The sequence below is a fragment of the Paramisgurnus dabryanus genome, chromosome 20 (assembly GCF_030506205.2).
Source record: "Paramisgurnus dabryanus chromosome 20, PD_genome_1.1, whole genome shotgun sequence".
NCBI lineage: Eukaryota > Metazoa > Chordata > Actinopteri > Cypriniformes > Cobitidae > Paramisgurnus > Paramisgurnus dabryanus.
In genome coordinates this window covers 28,757,494-28,779,069 of record NC_133356.1, presented here as the reverse complement: position 1 = coordinate 28,779,069, position 21,576 = coordinate 28,757,494, and the positions used below count along the sequence as shown (strand labels likewise).

The 21,576-nt window shown below is 35.4% G+C and overlaps 1 protein-coding gene across 4 annotated transcripts in view; it reads right to left on the bottom strand.

The window, feature by feature from the left end:
- The window catches only part of pde10a (phosphodiesterase 10A), a 132,717-nt gene that overhangs the window by 14,379 nt on the left and 96,762 nt on the right, over positions 1 to 21,576 (bottom strand). For 2 of the 4 annotated variants that reach the window (XM_073812866.1, XM_065251199.2), the window contains exons 3-15: positions 21,544 to 21,572; positions 18,435 to 18,558; positions 17,703 to 17,752; positions 16,486 to 16,626; positions 15,808 to 15,963; positions 14,210 to 14,260; positions 13,256 to 13,314; positions 8,520 to 8,571; positions 7,274 to 7,416; positions 5,788 to 5,880; positions 5,080 to 5,266; positions 2,898 to 3,040; positions 2,448 to 2,531 (exon numbers count right to left, since the gene is read on the bottom strand). In XM_073812866.1, coding sequence (XP_073668967.1) covers positions 2,448 to 2,531; positions 2,898 to 3,040; positions 5,080 to 5,266; positions 5,788 to 5,880; positions 7,274 to 7,416; positions 8,520 to 8,571; positions 13,256 to 13,314; positions 14,210 to 14,260; positions 15,808 to 15,963; positions 16,486 to 16,626; positions 17,703 to 17,752; positions 18,435 to 18,558; positions 21,544 to 21,572 — 1,312 coding nt within the window. The remainder of the gene's footprint in view (positions 1 to 2,447; positions 2,532 to 2,897; positions 3,041 to 5,079; positions 5,267 to 5,787; positions 5,881 to 7,273; positions 7,417 to 8,519; positions 8,572 to 13,255; positions 13,315 to 14,209; positions 14,261 to 15,807; positions 15,964 to 16,485; positions 16,627 to 17,702; positions 17,753 to 18,434; positions 18,559 to 21,543; positions 21,573 to 21,576) is intronic. The other 2 variants (XM_065251209.2, XM_065251218.2) reach the window with 1 other exon arrangement.

Genomic DNA, 21,576 nt, shown 5'->3' with positions numbered 1-21,576 from the left:
TACCTGATGTAAATCCACACGGACACAGGGAGAACATGGCAACTCCACACAGAAAGACCTCCTGACTAGTGATGTCTTATAACCCATTGGGTTGAGGCAGGTAAAGAAATTGTCACTTTATTTGCGATGCAGGTTGGAGCAGGTCATTAAAAACATACAAAAAAATCCTTGTATGTTGCGTGCTTATATTCCCTTTAGCTTATATTAAATATTTAGGACTATATATATATTTTCATTTTTTATTAGGTTCTTTGATAAGGTTACAAAACGCAGGCCTACATAGCAACATAACTTGCGTGAGGTTCTTAAACCATTGACCTCACTTCACGAAAGCGCCAAGCAGCTCCCGCTGCCAGCCACAACAACAAAACAAATGGAGAAATAAAAGTGAAGATTGAAGACGAGGAGCGGGGAAATTAAGGTTGGGAATTAACATCATTAAAAAGAAGATCAAGCTGCTAAATCTAATGTAGAGGTATTTATAGTTATTTTGTACAGATGAATACGAACGATGCTTTGTAAATGTTGAAAATGTGTGCTTTATTAGTACTGTTTATTGATTTGAGTAACTTTTATGAAATTTGGGTATAAAGTGTTTCAATAGACCAATTTCGTGTTTGCAAACAGAGATGACGTTTTTTGTGGGCGGAGCCAAACTGGTTGCAGAAAGTGACTGCTCCGCAGAAGGGTTGTGAAGTGTTTTAGCATTAAACCGTGATTTTTATGGGTCTGGTGTTCTGTCGAAGTCTGATTCCTTTATGTTTCCCTTTAGTGCAATGTTTCTTATAGCGTTTTAATCGCGTTACGTTTATTTTTTAGATAGATAAAAAGTTTAAATGGCTTGGCTACTGATATGCATGTATGTAATGTATATGTATTGTTCTTTTTTGCTAAATCAATTATTTTTACAGTCTGAATCGCTAAAGTACATATAAAAGCAATACTATCATGTATTATATATAATAGCGTTTATTAAATATTTCATAATTTTCCTGTTTTCTCTTATTTCTTCCTTATATTTATCTTACGTGTTTGTTCTAAAACTATTATAAAAGTATTATGTTTAAACATACATTAAAAAGGCCTGTTTATATATTAATAACACTTCACATCATGTGTGTGTGTGTGTGTGCTATATTTATATATTTATTAAGTATGTAAACATAATCATTTTAGAACAAACAGGAAGAAGACATAAGCTAAGATATAAGGAAATAAAAATAAATAATAGAAAACGAAAAAATTATGAAATATAAAAAAAATGTGATATTATTGCTTTTTCAGTATAAAAAACATTTATTCTGAATAAATTATAATTGTAACGTGATAAAAATGCTACAAGAAGAAACACATGGAGGGAACAGACTTCGACAGAACACCGGACATCTTCTCTACTTATTTTCTATTCTAATTATTAAAAGATTTCCAGATGATTTCCTTGCTCCATTCTGTCCGTTTAAGGGCTTATTGTAATCATAAACACCTACGTTTATCTTCAAATGATGTCTTCGACGATGGTATTCTATAAAAATGAAAGCCATCTTCTTTGGCATTCTTATTCTGACACTTAACAGCACAAAAGGACATTTTTTAGTGAGTTATCTTGCTCTTTTCACTCGTGTCTAATTCTCATTTCCACTGTTTTTCTGCAACCGCATTGCGCGCGCAGCTTGAGGTGACGTAACTGTGAAAAAACGCCTGAGTGCTGCCCTCTTCAGGTTGAATGGTGGCTACTGCAGTTGAATTTTCATGTTGGATGTTGCGGTATCCTATGTAAGCAGGTTCATGCTCACCACGCCCTTGTTACGATCTCACCACACCCTTGGTACAAGATCAGTTTGTCCCCTCTATCTCCGTTGGGATCTGCCCACTTTTCTTGCATTTTTCAAATATTGCCAGTGGGTGGAGTCAGGCTCTGACCAGGGGTTTAGTTATGCTTTAATATGACCATGCTGGTTTATATCATTTATAAGCGTATGTTGTGTGTGTAAAACAAAAACTTTGTTTTGGGGGGGTGGTAGGAATGTAAAGAATTATGTTTATTATGTTAATGTAATGTTTAAGTTAGTCTGAATGTTTAAGTTTACCATAGAATGTAATAAAAAATGCAAGAAAAAAAAGATTCTCTTATTATGCATGTTCCTGTATATGAAGAGCTCAGATGGTAAATCCCTAAATGTGTCTGACATGTTTTCTTGTAAATGGGCATTTTTTTCACACTGTTGATGTATTCTGCCAAATAAACTGTATTTCTGAATGAAGCAAAAGTGTTTGGTCTATAATACATGTTGAGAGGATACGGTTAATATCATGATCTCATTTTTAACTGAGGTGGCATTTAGAGGCTTTTGTATCTGAGCTCTTCATATGTTTATTGATTTTGTTAAATCCACAGAGCCATCTTTTACCACGCAAGAATGTCTTTTCCTGTTGCTATACATATTTACCTGCTTTCACCGCATGAATTATGAACCATGTTCACAAAGATTGCAGGCCAAAGTTCTTCAAAAGGGGCGATGTCAAAGTGAAACCTTAGAAAGACATACGAAAACATTTTTTATAATATATATATATATATATATTTTTTTTTTTGTGATATATATCACATCTACTAAACATTATTATAACATTTAACTGATGCACAATACTGTAAGTGCACATATCATCCACATCTCATGAGAATTTAGAGCTGGAGTCTGTTATGAAACCAATTGACCGTTTTTTATTACATGTTTGCAAGCACAATGCGATAAATATTCAGTGAATAAACACATCTATTTAAGATTCAATTTCATTATAATTTTAGAGTCACAACCACACATTATAATAATTGCTCAATAAAAAATATATCAGTTAAAGACATTTTTTGGCATTGATGTATGAGAAAGTGAACTCACAGTTCAATCTCTTTATATATAACTGAAGGAAGTGAGAGTTGCGTGAGGGTCTTCCACTCCTCTGACGTGCAGATACTGTGGTAAGACAGCTTCTCCATTGTCACCCGGTAAATACACTCTGAATGTCTTATCCGGTGATACATCTACAGACACACACACACAAATATACACCCCATATACGTAAATGCAAAATATTTATGCAAAATATCATCTGTGTGGTATTACTGTTCATATATAACAGATATCTATCTGCCTACAGCATGAAAAATAATTAAAGACGTCATATTATGAGACTTTTAAAGATGTCAAATAAATCTTTTGTGTCCCCAGAGTACATATGTGAAGTTTTAGCTCAAAATACCTCACAGATAATTTATTTTAAAACGTTAAAATGTCCACTTTGTAGGTGTGTTTTTGGGTGCTGGCAGAGAATGGTTTACCAAAAATAAGTTACTGGGTTATTTTTCAAATTTTCTAGGTTGAAAGAAGCAACCTGGGGATCCAATTATAGCACTTAAAGGACAAGTTCGGTATTTTAGACTTAAAGCCCTGTTTTCAGATTGTTTATGATGAAATAGAACGGTTTTGACTGAAATTTCGACATTTGCGGCTGCCCTGAGAATTTTTGCGTGTTTGTGTTTCATATCCCACCTTTACAATGGGTTTAATGGTGCACTGGAACAATCCTTCCTAAAATGCATTAAACTTTCTTTACAAAGACGTGAAACTCACCGAGTGGTCAGGGGTGTTCACTGATATGCTCACACAAAAATCGCAAATGTCGAAATTTCAGTCAAAACCGTTCTATTTCACCATAAACAATCTGAAAACAGGGCTTTAAGTCTAAAATACCGAACTTGTCCTTTAAACATAGAAAAGGTCAGATTTTCATGATATGTCCTCTTTAAGTGATTTTAGCTATTTATGTATTGTATTATAAATTGGTGGTAACAAAAGAATCTTGTTCGTAAAATTCTTCAAGTCATTTCAGGAAACAGTTTCTAAACACATTATAAATGTTAAAAAAGCTATTGCTGAAACACGTTACAAAGAATATTAACTATGTAGTACTGAATTGTGGAGTTTAATTCCAACAGTGTGGAAAAACAGTTTGGAAAAAGTGTTCAGGATTATTTGGGCGGGGCTAAAATGGTGGCTCGATGATGCAGTGGAGCTACCAAGCATGGACCCGCCCCTAACATAACTGTGAGCATCAATTCAGGTTGCAGCTGTGTTAGAAAGAGATGGGTGGCATCTTTCTCATGAGTGGGCATGGTTTTAGGCCACGCCCCCAGCATTTGAAAGAAGATAACCCTGCATATCTTTCCATGATTTTGAAAATGTATTTCATTTACTTCCCGCTTTTTTTAATCATTCAAATTTGGCTGAATGGTTAATAACATGTTTTATGTGGTGTGACAAACTGAAAACACATTTAAAGGTGGGGTGCATGATCTCTGAAAGCCAATGTTGTTATTTGAAATCACCTAAACAAACACGCCCCTACCCAGATGGAATCTGGAACTTCTTTTGATAGACCCGCACCACACATACTCAACCCAGACAATAATGTAGGTTAGGAGACACGTTCCTTGGTGATTGTGTTTTTGTAGTCGGCCCGACTCTCTTTTCCAAAGTGTTTTCAAAAATCACACACCCCTCCTTTAATATCAGACTTTACACCTACTTTAACCTTCATTTTCCTTCAGTCTAACGTAAATACATCACATACACACAGAATTACAGAACCAAATCATTGATATTTAGTCCCATTACAAGGGCAGAAATAGACAGGATTGAATTTAATGGTGTTCAGATGAAGAAAAAAAGTCAAATGCACAAAAAGTAGTATGGCATTAAGTCATAAGTAAATCATAGGCTAATTTTTATTTTTGGGTGAACTATTCATTTATGCTTCAATAACTGTAAAAGGTGCTATGAGTCTTATGTGAAATTTGGGGGGTAGGACATCATGACCATACCGGGGCAAACTATAAACCTGATAACTACTTATGAATATACATTGGGTACTGTAACATTCACCCTGGTACTTCAAATAGCACGCTCCCTCGTTTAGAGTATAATGGTTGCTCGGCCCTGCTCTAATCATTGTTTGTGGTACATCATTGACTACAGACGTCCTCCTAGATTGCAGGTCAATGTCAACTCTACAAGCACTTACATTTGCACAGTGTAAGGCCAAAGCACAGAAGACAGCAAACATTTTAAAGTTGTTTTCATCAGTTTTCGTGAAGGCACTTCCTCCCAGCTTATTCACCATCTGAACGACGCCGATCACACTCCCGTGGCTCACTATGGGCATGCAGAGGATGTTACGCGTCGTGTAGCCAGTGTAGAGATCTACTTCTCTGTGAAAAGCAGAACGGACAACAGGGAAATACACAGGCGAGCCAGAAAACCTATAATGCTTGTATGATTGAGTTAAAGACCCAATGCTTTCAAGTGCTGCTTCATCTGAAGCTGCTTAACTTAATCAACTTACTCTAGATTTACTTAAATCAGAAAGCCTCTTTTATCTGAAATATCTATTACAACACCTACAATAATGATACAGTGTTTTGTGGGATTTTAAGCCAATCTGTTGGTAAAACTCATAATGCATGTCATAATTTACAAACAAATTATAATAATTTAGTTTGTGTTTCTTTTGATTTCAAAGTGAATTATGACCTGAAATATGAGATTCAATGAGAGGTAATAATAAAGAAAAAACTTTTGTTGCTATAGTACATAGCAAGATAAATACCAAACAATACTGTAACTGTTTGTCTAACCAATGGAAGTTTAAAAATGGTTTAAAATGCAAATTTACTTTTGCATTTATCTGCGGTGCTAACTGGGGATAATGCAAAAATGAAAATCTTCTTACCTGTTGAAACGAGGGTCTGCATAGGCATCTGGAATATTTAAAACTTCTCCCGTTCGTGCAACCTGACCTGCTATTCCCTTATCTATAGAAAACCTGTGGATGGGGTTCAAGGTTAATGTCTGAAATGTCCTATGGGGTTCAGATGTTCTGCAAATGTCACAGGTTTGTTTCCAATAAAACACACATACTGATAAATTGTATACATTTAACTCTTTCACCACCAGCATTTGTAGAAAAAGTTGCCAGCCAGCACCAGTATTTTTTATTTTTTTATGATTTTTTTGTGAAAAGTTTAATGCCTTCCAGAACATTTTCTTATAAACATACAATTTCTCAAATAAAGAACAGACCATCTGCTTTAAAAATAAAAAACCTTTCATCCTATCTCATGTTTTATAAGTTGGATAAAAGCACCACCTTGTGCATAGTAGCGGAAATAATGATAGCCGTAAAAACTTGTCCTTGGCAGGGACACTTTTTCTCTTCATTGATGAAATAACTCATCAATGGCAATGGAAACACACCTCAACATTTACACTGTAAAAAGTGAAAGTTGAATATACTTGTTAAAAAACAAAGTATTATCAACTTAAATTTTCTCACTTTAAGTGAAAATTTAAAGGATAAAAACTTAAAAAATTCAAGTTAAAAAATTACTTTTTTAAATGTAACCAAGTAAATCTAACTTTCACTTTTTATAGTGTATACATTTTACTTTTTACATTTTTAAATATGGATATTTCTACAACAAAACCGCGCGGATTACCCTCAGAAGACCTTTGTTTATCATCCTGGAGCCGTTTGGATTTAATTTGTGAAGGATGGACGCACTTTTTTTGGACTTGAAGTTCGTGGACCCCGTAACATTACAATTAATCAACTGAAAGTTCTAAAACATTTTCTAAAATATCCGAAAATATGTTTGTCTGAAAAACGATGGACATATGCAACTCGGACAGCTTGGGGGTGAGTAAATCATGGGTTTAATATCATTTTTGGCCGAACTATCCCTTTAATATATAGTATTTTTTTCCTGGCTTGCCTAAGTCTGCCCTGCAACAACCAACCGCTTCCTTTAACATTTTAGTTCACATAAAATTGATAATATAGTATTCACAATATAGTATATCTTCTATAGGATCATCTCAAGGGTTTTTATTTCTCCCAAGGACTTTTCTCCTAGTATTTATTTCAACCTCCTGGGAGTCAGCTAACATTGGCTTAGCTTAGAACTCTCTTCTATGTGTTACATTAATACTCGCTAGTATGGTTTATTCTTAGCCGCTGTACTTTGTTATTTTTTTGTGAGGTGTCTGATAACTGTAAACCAGATGAATTTTGTGCAGCCAGCAGGACATTTATGGTCAACAGATTAAAAAATGCCACTGCTCTGTGTATTTCCTACATTTAAACATCAGTTTATTCTCCAAAATCAGACAGGGATGGTTTAAGTTGACGGGTATGGTGAGGGATTGTCAACGCTCACCTAATTTCTTTGGTTTTCCTAAAGACAGGTTTCCCTTCATTCTCCTCACCGATATCAAACAGGTCAGAGTAGAGCTCTTTGTTATTATGATCCACCTGGAAGAGCGCACACCTGTCCGCATTAACCAGGTTTTTTGCATATATCTGAAACACAAATGCAACACATGCATTTCCTGTTTAACATTTCCACAACAAAACAATGCATGCACAGTTTACTGAAATACTACAATTTTATTCCAGAGACAGTATTTGGTCATTTTGAGGTCACTAGTACATAAAAGTTATTTTTGTAAAATGTTATGTTCTCATATTGCATTATATATTACACTGTCCGGTAAAGTGGTCAAAAATGGTCCCAAGCTGTCATTGGAGGGGTACCATTTAAAAAAGTACCATTTAGGTACAGACATGTAAACATTTGGTACCAAAATGTATCTTTGAGATATTAATACTGTATGCACCCAGTGACAGCTATGGACCATTTTTTGACCATTTTTTTCTGACAGTGTCGATAATACTAATCTAAATTGTATACACATTGATTAAAGTTGTGTTAAAATCATTAATATCTTTGCATTCAAAGGCTTATGTTAAAATGCTTTAGTTATGCACAATAACATAAATTGTGCATAAATATACATTCCAAGCAAACAAAAATAAATTGCTTAAATACTTAAATACTGTACGCAACTGATGTCTTCTTTCTAATTCATTTCACAACTTTGTTTCACATCACACTTTATCCCCCAACGAAACTTCTGCTTTAGGAAATGTTTGCCAAATAAAAAAAATCTGACACATGACTTGCTTTGAAAGTATACACTTGGAAAAACAAGAGATTTGACAGATTCTGGGAAAGTGTCAGACATCTAGTCTGTCCTCGTCCTGACCGGCTTGCGTCACTTCCTGTGCTGCTTCGCTCAACAGGAAAGACAGGACAGAGACTAAAGGGAGTTATCTGATACACTGAGTGTATGAATTCACTTTGTTTGTGTCCGTGCGTGCGAGACCTCGAGAACACAAACATGTGCGTAAATGAGAGGACATTTAACAACAAGCCCAAGGCTGCTGGGTCGAGCAGCGTCTGATGGGGGTTATCACAGAACATGGCAAACAAATAAGAGAAGGCCTTTCATAGCACAAATTTCTTCAGCGCTGATGGTGACACAGACGAGCGACAGGAGAACAGCAAGTTTGTCCTCGTGAGCGAGCATGTGACGCTACTGAGAGAAGCAAAACATACTCACCATGATATGTTCAAGTAGAGAATCTATTGCCACTATGTTGTCAAAGTATGTTCTGTTTGAAATGAAAATACAGGGAAAAGATCTGTCAGTTTTAAAGGGAAATTGATTGTGATGACTATTGTAACATAAAATCATTTTTGATTTACATTTACATTCATGCATTTGGCAGATGCTTTCATTTAATGCAACTTAAAGTGCATTTAAAATTTCCTGGGTTTGAACCTATGACATTTTGCGCTGCTAACGCAATACGCCTTATTCAGCCTGCCGCCATGTTGATTCTAAAACGAGGCTGTGAGGGATAAACGTACCGGGATGCGGGTCATTTAGTCATTCAGAAAATACATAGAAATCTGAATAAGGCGTATGCTCTACCACAAAGCTATGCAGGCAGCCCCGCCGCTCCCATAACGCGCATCACGCGCTGTGCGTAGGGCACCACATGCTGAGGGGGCACCAAAAATAATAGCCCAATGAAAAAAAAATTAATCCTGAAATTATTTCATTAGCCTATAGAAATATTATTAGGCACTTTTTATCAATGTATATGTTACAAAAAAGGGGGAACGAGATAATTTATTTGCTCTAGTCTAGAAAGTATGCCCCCCAGCCTTTGATGGTCCGTGCCGGTTGATCGCGCGGGCGCCTGACGAAGTTTGATAAAGGCCGTTTCTCAATCTGAAGGCTGCAGCCTCCAGAGGTCGCATTTATAGGCTGTATACGTCATCAAAACTTTCTTATTTCGTAATATTAACAATTATAAAGTTGACTATTATTCCTAGTTAATTGTACATTGTTGTAATATGCTTATGAGTTGCTAATGTAATGTTCAGTTAACTGAAATAAACCAGGCTTGATGACGTATGCAGCCTGCATATGCGACCTCGCGCAGGCTGCAGCCTTCTAATTGAGAAACGGACAGTCAGTAGGCAACTTTTGGAAATGTCGCCGAAAAGACAGCAGTAGTCAGGATCGGAAAAAAGAAGAAACTGCGGGATGATGCCCGTGCATCACTTGCAGTTAAGTCCATCATGTTTAATAATTCCTTAATAAAGGGAAATGTGCATGGGCTGCAGCTGCTGCTAATCGTAATGCGCCTCGAGCTTTCTGTGCTGACATTAATGTTAGGAAACTATGTTGTTATAATTTATAAAGCTAAATTGAGATTTTACTGTAAAACATTACCAATGCATATGCATTTTACAAATAACTGACGCAGCTGTTACTTTCTTTACTACGTTTCTTTAGATATTGAGCAGTAGTTTATTTTGTGGTTTATTTTGACGTGACGGTGGTTAATACTTTCTCAGTAAAAGTTAACGTTAGCAGTCAGTGCACATGGTAGGCTAACAATTCATGACTCTTAAATATATAAAACGTCATTATATATGATATGAAGCAAACATTACTGTGACACTTAGTTCTCTGAATCTTTGTTTTATTAAAGAATATTGAGTATTCTTGTTTCCTTATTGATGTTTATTTAATGTAATTTATTTAAAGTGACATTGTGCTTGGAAAAACATGTCTGGATTATTTTGATAATTTAATTTTGCTATTCTATAAAAGTTTGCACTTTCAAATGTTTAGTGGGTGTTGGCTAAAGCTGTGAAGATATTACTTTCTGCTATAAAGTTATATGTTTGGTAATAAAAAATTAAACTGGCAAAAACAAAAAAATTTTTTCCTCAGGGTCGGGGTGGGGGGCATTATAAAGGAATTATGCTTAGGGCACCAAAATGGCTAGCAGCGGCACTGTATGCAGGAGCTCTTAGGGGGCGTGTCTTCAACTGTTTCCAATGGAAGCGCTGTGCTTTTAAAAAATCCCAGCAGTGTCCGGTTTTGTTCACACTGAGCGCCGCATCACAGCTTTTTCTGCATACTACACCTTATGTGAATGAACTTGTATGAAATACATTTTGTATTTTTGTAACTGCATCCAAAGAAATATAAAAATAACATATTGCAAATGTAAATATAACATACTGCATTAATATTCTATAAATGAAATTGTTTACCTTGAAACTTATTTTTCTTTATTATTATGATTCAATGATAAATTTCACCATACAAGGAATGCAGTTGACTTTATGTTAAACATCCCTACTGTAGTTCCCAAGAAAGTTTAAATGTAAATTAGTAAACTGTTTTAAATTAATTAAATATAATTATTAACATTGCATTTTTGTAAATTAAATGCCACAAATTGCTTTTGAAAACAAACAGTATAGAATGTTGCTAGTAAATGTTTAAAAACTTTAAGGTTTTGGAGAAGATATTGCCCTTTTTTCATAATTTTAGATGTTCAACGACTATTTAGAGCATTGGGATCGCTAGACAAGGGCTTAATGTCTTATGTTTACGAAAACCTCTGACTCATTAAGGGGTGATTCACATATCGCGTCTTTTGCACGCTCAAGTTCGTTATTTCAAATGTAGGCTCATAATGGTAGTGAGACGCGTCTCAATTTATCCAACTATGGGCTGCATTAATCGCATGTTAATAACATTAGTGCCTTTAAAATGAATTTGCGTTAACACGTTAATTTTGACAGACATTGTTTGACATTATATATGTAGATTTTGATATATTTTATATTATATTTAAAATTAAATACACACGCACGCACGCACGCACACATAAACATTAATATATATTTTGTAAATGAATACATGCATTTGTGTATTTACAGTATACATAAAGAGTTTGGTTCCAAAATGCAATAAATCCTTTTCGACTAATTTGGGTAAAAACGTGTTTTCTATACCAAGAACGTGACAAGATGTAAACCACTATTGCCTGTAGGGATGGGCATGATTAATCGACGATCGATAATTGATCATTAAGAATTTAGTCGATGACGTTAATTTGTTATTGATTAATCGAATACTTTTTTTTTTATCTAATGCAGGTTGCGTTGCCTAGCGTAGCGTGTGTCTTGAAGCAATTAAATGAATTTCACTGTGTGGCAGCAATTCAACATTTTACCACCAGGGTGCAATATTTGACACCATACTCCGTTATCTGTGACCTTCCGTTTTGATTTCAAAAAAATAATCATGAAGAGGTCATGATTTTTTGGAACAAATGAGGTCTTTGTTTAAGAATGGGGCTCGCAGCTGCAGGTTCCGCTGCTTTAGAGCACCGCATATTCAAGTGCATATATGTTCCGTTTGTCTAACTAAATGTAGTTTAACTGTCTGCCACAAGTTGATCTTGTAATAAAGGTCTCATGGAGGGAAACACGCTGTTTTTGTATTCAACATTTTTTAATTATAAAAGTTAAATAATTATTTTTTCATTATAAAAATATTAATGAAAATCGATAGTCGATTGTTAATTCTCCCGACAATCGACTAAAAAAATTTAATCGAATGCCCATCCCTAATTGCCTGTTACAAACTTTCACATAGCATCTTTAGGTTAAAAAAACATAAAAAACTGATTTTCATAGATTTATTATAAAAAAATGATTCTCTTTTCCACAAAATGCAATAAATCTATTGACTCAATATATAAATGTGCAATTATCTTTGCCATGTTATATTCATTTAGTTGACTAGTGATATACACTGATTTAAAAAATAAACATTAATGGCATTAATCAAAACACTTACTTTGTCATATTAAGAACACTGTCATTGCTGCTGTCATCCTTGGGACGTCGTCGCTGAACTTTTTTAACAGCGATCAGCATGATAGAAGCTTGATGCTGTCGTGTGAGAACAAACAACAGCCGGCATTTTTCCGTCTCCCGAGTGCCTCTCGCCTAAATTATTCGATTTTGATGGCTTACGTTTCTTCCCCGCCACAGAAAACCACCACAGGTTTATCAATGTCATCAAAAGTATTCTTTTGTTTTTCTTTTTTGTTGATCACGAAGTAAAAAATGAGGAAAACTAGGACTCTGTGTGTATTCAACGCACTGCCTTTGTTTGTTTGTTTACAATGCGTGAAATGGTGCGCTGTGATTTGTTGAGCAGATTTAATCATTTTCTGCAGAGAAGGAGGACTGGCATTTATTGCATTTTGGGAAAAAAGGGAGAAAAAATTACACACTGTAAAAAAAATCCGTAGAAATTACAATGTTATTGCAGCTGGGTTGCCGGTAATTTACCGTAGATTAACATTTATGTTATTTACTGGCAAGAGTTTGTTCAAAGTTAAATAAATTTTAAATATTAACAAGTCTTTATCTTTACAGAATAAAACTATACAATAACAGCCTCATGCAAAGCATTCTGGGAACCAGAAATCATCATCAACATTTTTCTGTTTTGTGCTTCAGATTTTGTTTCCCAGAATGTTTTGCTTGATGCTGTTTTTTTAGTTTTATTCTGTAAAGACAAAGACTTGTAAATGTTTAATGTTCATTTAACTTTGAACAAAATATTGCCAGTAAATAACATAACTTTAAATCTACGGTAAATTACCGACAACCCAGCTGCAATTTCTACGGAATTTTTTTACAGTGCAGAATAACACGGCGGATATTGGATTTTGTGTAAAATTAAGAATTTACTTTTAAATACTGACATGATACAATACTGATTTTGGTGGTAACTCATTTTTTTAATGGTGTTTATTGTGTTTTGGAACCAAACTCTTTATATATACATAATAAAAAAACACAATACACACACACAAATATATTATGCAAACACAAACTTTAATTTTGTATGATTAATCGCTATTAATCTTTTGACAGCCCTACATTAGACACAAAGTCACTTACTTTGATACATCTAGAAGAAAATCATTAAGTTCTGTCTGTTTGGCGAGACCTCTGCAGACCTGAGAAGAAAACATGAGAGGAAAGTTTGAGTATGACAGTATTGCAGTGTTCATTATAAACAATTTATACGTGAGTGCCATTTTAAAAAAAATCTAACTTTAATCAAAATCTGAAAATGTAATGTACTTCCATCCTTTTGTGGCGATTTTTTTTTTTTTTTTGAGCTCCATTACTGAATGAAATGCCTGTTTTTCTATACCCAATCAATTCATAGTGGAAACACAAACCACGCCCACTATTTTCCTCTTGTGATTTTCCATTTCACTCGGAAATACGTCACAATACTGAAGTATTGTCGATCGCGACTTCCTGTTAACAGAGACTTTAAAACAGAAACTATGGGCGCTTGGCAGCTTTATTTCAGCTGAGGTGCTTTGGTTGCTAAAATTGCCAGCAATTGAAAAAAATACACTTGGCTAAGGAAAAAACTATTTGGTGTACACACAGTCTAAAAATGTTGCAATTTGTCTGTGTTTGTTGCCATATATCAAATCAATGTGAATTAGCCTTACGACTGCAACAATATAAAATCTTGCATATTTTCTCCAAAAACCCACGAGAATGAGCTTAAGCTTCTTTGCCTGCCTGGGATAATTCTGGAGAAGGTTCAGGTCCCACAGAGGGAGCTTCTGTGACGCACAGGGACATCAAAACCCCAAAGTGGTGTCACTCACAGCCAGCAACTGTTCACATACAAACAAGCCTTGACTGTCATTAATTGCCCCTCCTGAGACACGTTTATGTTCAATGGTTGCTTACACTGGGCCGACCGGCAGCCTGATCCATGTACACAGTGGACTGCAGAAATCAAAACACGTGTGCAGAACCAGCTTAACCAAGAAGACCCCGACCTGGAAGGTTTAATACCGCATTGTTTTTCTCAAATGCACTCACCTGAACTTGGTGTATAGCTACAGACGCCCAGGCCAAATTTGCTGTTGCAACCTGAAAAACAGGGCAGGGTTATCTAAAAAGGCCAAAACTCTCTATAATAGATTTTGAACTTTAAGTGTACCCAGTGTTGGGTTACATTTAAATGTGTTTTACATATTACAAGAACACAAGATGAAAAATTAAATCTGTTATATATTTTGTTAAAGTACTCAAAGATGAGTAATATAATCTGACAACTTTGAAATATTTTTCCAAAACAGACATTTTTTCATTTAACAAGTAAAGAAAATTGGTCAATGTTGCAATGTTTTAAGTATTGTTGTATCTGTAAATACCTTGACTGAGTTATCAATATCTTTTAGACAAGTTTCTGTATTTAATCTTTTTTTTTGTTCACAGAAGTATGTTCTTTGCAATTGAGTTATTTTCTTTATTTAATGTCTATGGAAGTGTGCAGTAATTTATTTCGATTAACAAAAAAAAAAACGTATCCCTGTCCCAACAGTGTTTGTATAAATAAAAGAAAAGTGCTTAAAGTAATATGTCTACAAAAAAGGAAAATGGCTTTGTCAAACATTATTTAAAGTGGCCATGGCATGAAAATCTAACTTTTTTCATGTTTAAGTGCTATAATTGGGTCCCCAGTACTTATATCAACCTAGAAATTTTGAAAAAGATCAACCCAGTATCTTAGTTTTGATAAACCATTCTCTGCAAGCTTGTGAAAAAATGTGTTGTTGAAATTTGGCTCTCCTTATGATGTCATAAGGAGATTTTATTATAATAATACCGCCCCTTAATCTGCACTATCCAACCACGGCACAGCCATATAGTGCAGAGATAAAAAATAAAAAATAATAACAAACCACCATCATTGCGATCAGTTCGAATTAAACCAGCTTATTTGCATTTTAAAGGACACACCCAAAACGGCACATTTTTGCTCACACCTACAAATTGTCAATTTGAACATGCCATAATAAATTATCCATATGGTATTTTGAGCTAAAACTTCACATGTGTACTCTGGCGACACCAAAGATTTTTTTTACATCTTAAAAAAGTCTTAAGACATGGCCCCTTTAATTGTCTTATCAAAACAATTCATGCTGAAATGTTGCTCTCAGGCTGTTAGGATCATGACACTTTCAAAACAGTGTGATAGCTGCCTATTTTAAAAATTTATACTGTATGTAGTGCTGCCCGCTCATTGCTTCCATTAAATGCATTAGTGTAAATTGTGTTACCGTAAAAGTGATTCTCATTCGATTATCATTCAAGCATCCGGACCATTGACTGTAACCATCTAAGGCGAGGCTTGATTATAGTAAGCTGCTTTTTTGCAGGTTTTGTGACAGGTAGTCCAAAGTGATTTACACAATTATCGATGTCGGCCAGGGAAACCCACTAGACATTGAAAAACACATGCTTACACTTAAGGTGAGAGTGGATGCTGATCATTGACATTAAGTTGAAAATAACTCTGAACATTCCTTCAATAGTCCTGAGGATAAATTCAGCTTGACTAAAAGAATTGAGAGCAGAGCCACATGGGTAACAAATACCAGCAGTGGCTCTCAGTGGCGCTCTCCGAGTACCTCCTGGTGGCTGAGGTTGAAGGGCTCTCTGCCCCGGTGCCGGTGAAGCTCCAGGATGGCGATGAGGTCTCCGATGGCGGTGAGGATGGGTAGACACAAAACAGAATGAACACGAATCCCTGAGTCCTGCCCTGTGCCGTTAGGAAACCGCTCATCCTAAAAAAAGAAACATACACGAATTGCTTAGTTTACAAACAGAATTTGCTTGAAAGTGTTACACTAAATTAAATATTTTGGATAATCTGATCATGCTTTTAACAAATATGGAATGTGTGGAATTTTATGGATGCAAAACGGAATTCTGTAGAACTCTACATGTGGCACTACATACATTCCAGAGAGAAACATCTGGATACACATGTATGAATGTCTTTAAACAGATCTAGATCCCTATCTCTAAAGGCCAGTTGCTCTGAACAGAAATAGATATGCACTGTAAGAGACTGGGGCTAGTTGTCACATGGGGAAAATGTCCCAAGGGCTCTCCCAATGTCTCTGCTAGTGCAACTACAGGGTTTTGTGTCAACATTACATAATAAAATATCGAAGTATATATTTGCAAAACAAATGATGCTAGATTTGATATAATATCCAATTACGCAGGTTGTTTTATAAAACTTCTATTGAAACAGTAAAGTGTCCACAGAGTAAAATATTGTGAGTTAATGCAAGCCTCACCCCCATGATGTCCTCTACAAGTAGTGTCTTGCGTGTCTTTGCAACGTGAGCAGCGATGGTGGTCCCGAACGTGATGGGACCGGAGGGAATGAGCCCAGGAAGCCCCTCTTTTGCCCCCGTTGGAGTGAACAAACATAAACTCTGCCAAAGAGAGACACACGTCAACAAAACAGCTTAAAGTTAAGAAACATCCTGAATTGGTCACTGAAACGTTAACCTAACCCCCTACAATGTTCTGATGCAGAGATACAGGTCTTGCTAATTAGTTGCTAGTGTACTCTTGTTGGTTGTTAGGGATTGGCTAGGCAGCTGTCAATGATGATATTCTAGAGTTGCATATCGATTAATCACGATTAATCTATTGCAGAATAAAAGTTTTTGTTTACATCATATACGTGTGTGTATATAATTACTTTGTTTAAATAAATACACACACATGCATGTATATATTTAAGAAATGTTTACATTTGTATATTTATGTATAATTAATATATAAATACTTAATATATAAATATATATTTTGTCTTAAAATTATACATGCATGTGTGCATATTTATAAATACAGAATTACTGTTCACACAGATATATGATGTAAACAAAAACCTTTTTTTTGCTATAGATTAATTGCGATTAATCGTTATGCAACCCTATACTCAACAAAAGCGCCAACTCCTACGCTTCTATGTTGTTCTAATGTATAGATACAGGTCTTGCCAAATGGTTGCTAAGGTACTCTCTTTGGTTGCTAGAGAGTGGGTTGGCAGCTGCCAGTGATAATCCTCTATACTGTAGGCCTCTTGCCTGTAATAATGATATAATTGTATACAATTAACCAAAGTAGGATAAACACATTGTTTCATGGGCATTTTCTTTAGAATAGGATCTCTTTGGGGCGATTTTGGGAAGCATTTGCACCCCTGGGGTACACGTTACACCTCATTTACAGCTTTGAAGTCAACAGTTTGGGTCTCAAAAAGCTGGAATAAATAAAAAGATAACATAATTCATAAACTTCTTCAATCACATCTAAAAAGCATTTAAGAATGCACTTTATCTGTTGTGTTGTTATCAAACAAAATCTAAAATCTAATTTATTTAATATTTTTGGGTCAATATATAATAATTCCCAAACTTCCATTTGTATTATTTCATGGGTTTGATGACTGAAAAGGTTGTTAAAAGGTTGTATCTACTCCATTATTACACAACATACTTACATTGTTGCATTCTCCAAGAAAATAAAGTGCAAATCCATCTGCTTTTGTGGCTGTGAAGACAGAAAACTCTTTCATCACCTGAGTATCATAAACTGAAGTATCAGACATTTATAACAGCCCCAAAGCATCCATTTAACCGGACAGAAATGAACCCTGTGTCCGCTTCTGTTTATGGCATCTATAGGAGGAAAATTAATAATTGCTAATACACATGTCTAATGTTTTCAGCAGACATTACTTTTGAAAATAATCCCAAGTATCCCAAAAAAGCCACAAGAGGCCGTCCGAACAATGATCAAATAAACAGTTACATTTAATAATATTTAATAATACATATGTGTGCAGTCAAAGGTCTGTGAAGTACTTTAAAAAAGTTGGGTTGATTCAAACATTGGTTTGGTCAAAGATGAACAAAATCAACCGTTGGGTTATAAATGCAATATCTTTATGAAACAACCCAGCATTTTGGTTAAACAGCCAAGCATAGGTTTATACAAAAAACCGTGAGGAAAATGTAAAGTATCCAGTCAATGTACAGTAATGTATCCTTGTGCCTCTGAAGCACATATTGAAATTCTCATTTATTCATGTAGTTTATAAAAGCATAAGCAAATAATCCAAACCATGGAATAAGCAAGAGGCAGGTTTTATTTACAAATGATGATCATTTCAATTCCTCTCATGTGGACCTACCGAGGTGCATAGCATGCTGGGAAATGTGGATGTTCTGACCTGTTTTGATGATGTTGCACAACTCATAGAGCAGTAGTTTGTTGTCTCCTCCAGTGTCCAATCGCTGCTCCATGTAGCTGTTGAGCTCATATACGACACTCTGCATATTAGTGTCCTGATACTGCTGGACACAAGAGAGACACAATACATGCACACACACTGTATACTATATGTGATCGTTTCTGTGAAATCCAAGTCTCATAATCTACATTGAACAAAATTAAAACGCAACACTTTTGTTTTTGCCTCTATTTTTCATGAGTTGAACTTGAAGATCTAACAGTTTTTCTATGTGGCATATCAAGATGCTGATTATACAGCACGATTATTGCACAGGTGTGCCTTAGGCTGGCTACAATAAAAGGCCACTATAAAATGTCTAAAACAGGGTCACATATTATCTGTACACTATAGTCACATTTGATGTCTCACTGTCTCAAACAAAGCCAATTAAGACTTTGCAAAAGTTCTGAGCTTAACCAAAAGATGAGATTCATAATTAAGGCTCTGATTGGACAAGCCACATTTCAAGCTGTTGTAAAATAGCCGATATACAGTATGCACACCTGTGACTGCACATCAGTCAAATATCAGAAATAAATACAAAATGTCAAATTGCAATGTTTAAACTATAAGGGCTCTATCTTATACCCAAGCGCAATGCACGACACAAGTGTCTTTTGCTAGTTTCCACCCTGCGCAATGATAATTTTCATGTTTAGTGCCGCGTTGTTTAAATAGCAAATGCATTTGCGCCCCCTTTTGCTCCCATGGGCGTTCTGGTCTGAAAACGAGGTGTGTCCAGGCACATTGTTGGTGCATTCCTATTTTGAGGCAACTAAAATAGACTACGCCATTGACCAACAAACACCTGCTCTAAAGTCAATGGCACAATATTGTTTTTGTTATTTAATGAGCGCGTTAGAAATATGCACCTATAAACGGGACGACAACGCGGGTTTGCTTAGCACATAGGGTTGACCAACCCTTTTCGACCATGCGCTCAGGGCCCAAACCATTTTTCCCGTCGTTAAATTAGCAAAAGTGGATTCGGACACGCCCATTTAGACGTTGCGCTGTGCGCTTTAGACGATGCGCTTAGATCGTTAACTCTTTCCCCGCCATTGACGCGTCAATGGCGGGGAAAGAGTTAACGATCTAAGCGTCTAAGATATCTCGTCAATCAAGAGAAAACGCTTCCCCGCCAATGACGAGTTTTTCCGTCTTTCCGCAATACCGCAACTTTTTATAAGTATTGCCCTATGGCAAGCGGCTGCATGTCCGTGTCTGTTTTAAAGATCGCTCTGAATGGGATCTTTATGAAAAGTCCGTCACAAAAATGGAATTATCTCTGCTTTTTGCTCAAAATGTGGTGTTTTTGCAGAAACCTACCCATATTCAAAAGCTGATTACAAAAGAACCACTGAAGGTAGGATAAAACGTTTTTTTTTTTTTGTTGTTTGAAAGCAGAGGGTCTGTTCTTTCATTTGGTATGTTTATATATTTGAAGAAGAACATTTTCTGGAAGACATTAAACACTTGTGAAAATCATGAAAAACGCTGGCGCTGGCTGGCAGCTTTTTTTAAAAACGCTGGCGGTGAAAGAGTTAAAATAGGGCCCTAACTGTATTTGTGCCTAATAACAACTTTTACCAGGACGTTTGTCCTGTGTTTGGACATCACTGAATGTGTTTCCAGACATGACAGCATTGCTTATGAGTCCTGGGAGCTATAGAGGAAAGAAAGATTTACATAAGTGCACCGTTTCTTACACAAAGCTATTGTATGGACTACAAACCACTTTGTGTGTCAAGCTCCACAAAGCACCATTTATTAGTCACAACAAACCATCTTATATCTGCTTGATCTCCTTAAATCTGTTGTGCTCTTTATACTGTATGTTTTAAATAGCGAGCGACCCTAAATTTGGCAGGATGAACTGCAGTGCAGGGCCGAGCATGGATGTCTATTTCTGTCTCCGTGTGAAAGGTCAAAGTGGGCTGGTGGATGAGGGGTGTTTGAGGTTCTCCACCGCGGGAACAGCTCCCTACACATCCTGTTTATGTAGACGAAGATGTGACGTACTGAAGATGGGCGACATCCACAATGTCCAAAAAAAAAAAAATTCTCTTTTTCTCCGTGCTCTCTTTTCAGCGGCCTTGATTAACCTCTTCATCTCTGTCCACTAAAACATTCTGCCTTATTGCTCAGATCTGAGGTGTGTGTCTGTGGTATTAGACCATTAAAGCACCGATGATCTCATTAACAGGTCATTGTTCATCACATTCATATTTAACAGCTGTGTGTGTTGTTGAGAGATTTTTTGCAGAAATATAATGTTTCAATGAAGTGCTATATAGACAACCCGTCCTCACTTGGGACACTCTGCAAGACTATGTGTTTTATAAATGTTTTCTTTGCTTAATAATTTAGTTTTTAAGACCGTTTTCCACTCAACAAAAATCTTCTTTACATGTGAAAGCAAACTTGAAGCTCAGAGCAATTTCAATTTAGGTTTGAACTTCTTTCCTTTGGAAAGCATCAATTAAACAGGGTTCTTGTTTAAAATAAACTTTAGCTGATGGGATGCTTCAGAAGGATATGTAGAGCATCAAGTGCAACATAAAGCCGGGAACAGGACAAGGTTTGACAAATTTGATACAGTATATATTAGGGTTGGGCGTAGATTAATCTAGATTAATCTCATACAAAAAAAAATACTTTTTTGCATAATATATAAGTTTGTGATGTGTGTAAATATTATGTATATTTAAACACACATAAATACATACATACATACATATATATATATATATATACATATACAGTATATATATATATATATATATATATATTATATATTTAAGAAATGTTTTATTTAAATATTGTTTTTTTATATATAATTTAGAATATTTAGAAAAATAAAAAAATATATATACACATGTAAATGTTTCTTAAATTCATACATAAATGTGTGTGTATTTATATATACATAATAATTACACACAGCAAAAACTCATATGTTATGCACAAAATTACTTATAAAACTAAATATGTTTAGGGTTGGGATTTCTGCAGAAACACACATAAGTGATGATGCTTCACTTACCCTGCTGACTTCTTTAACCGGAGAATCATCTGT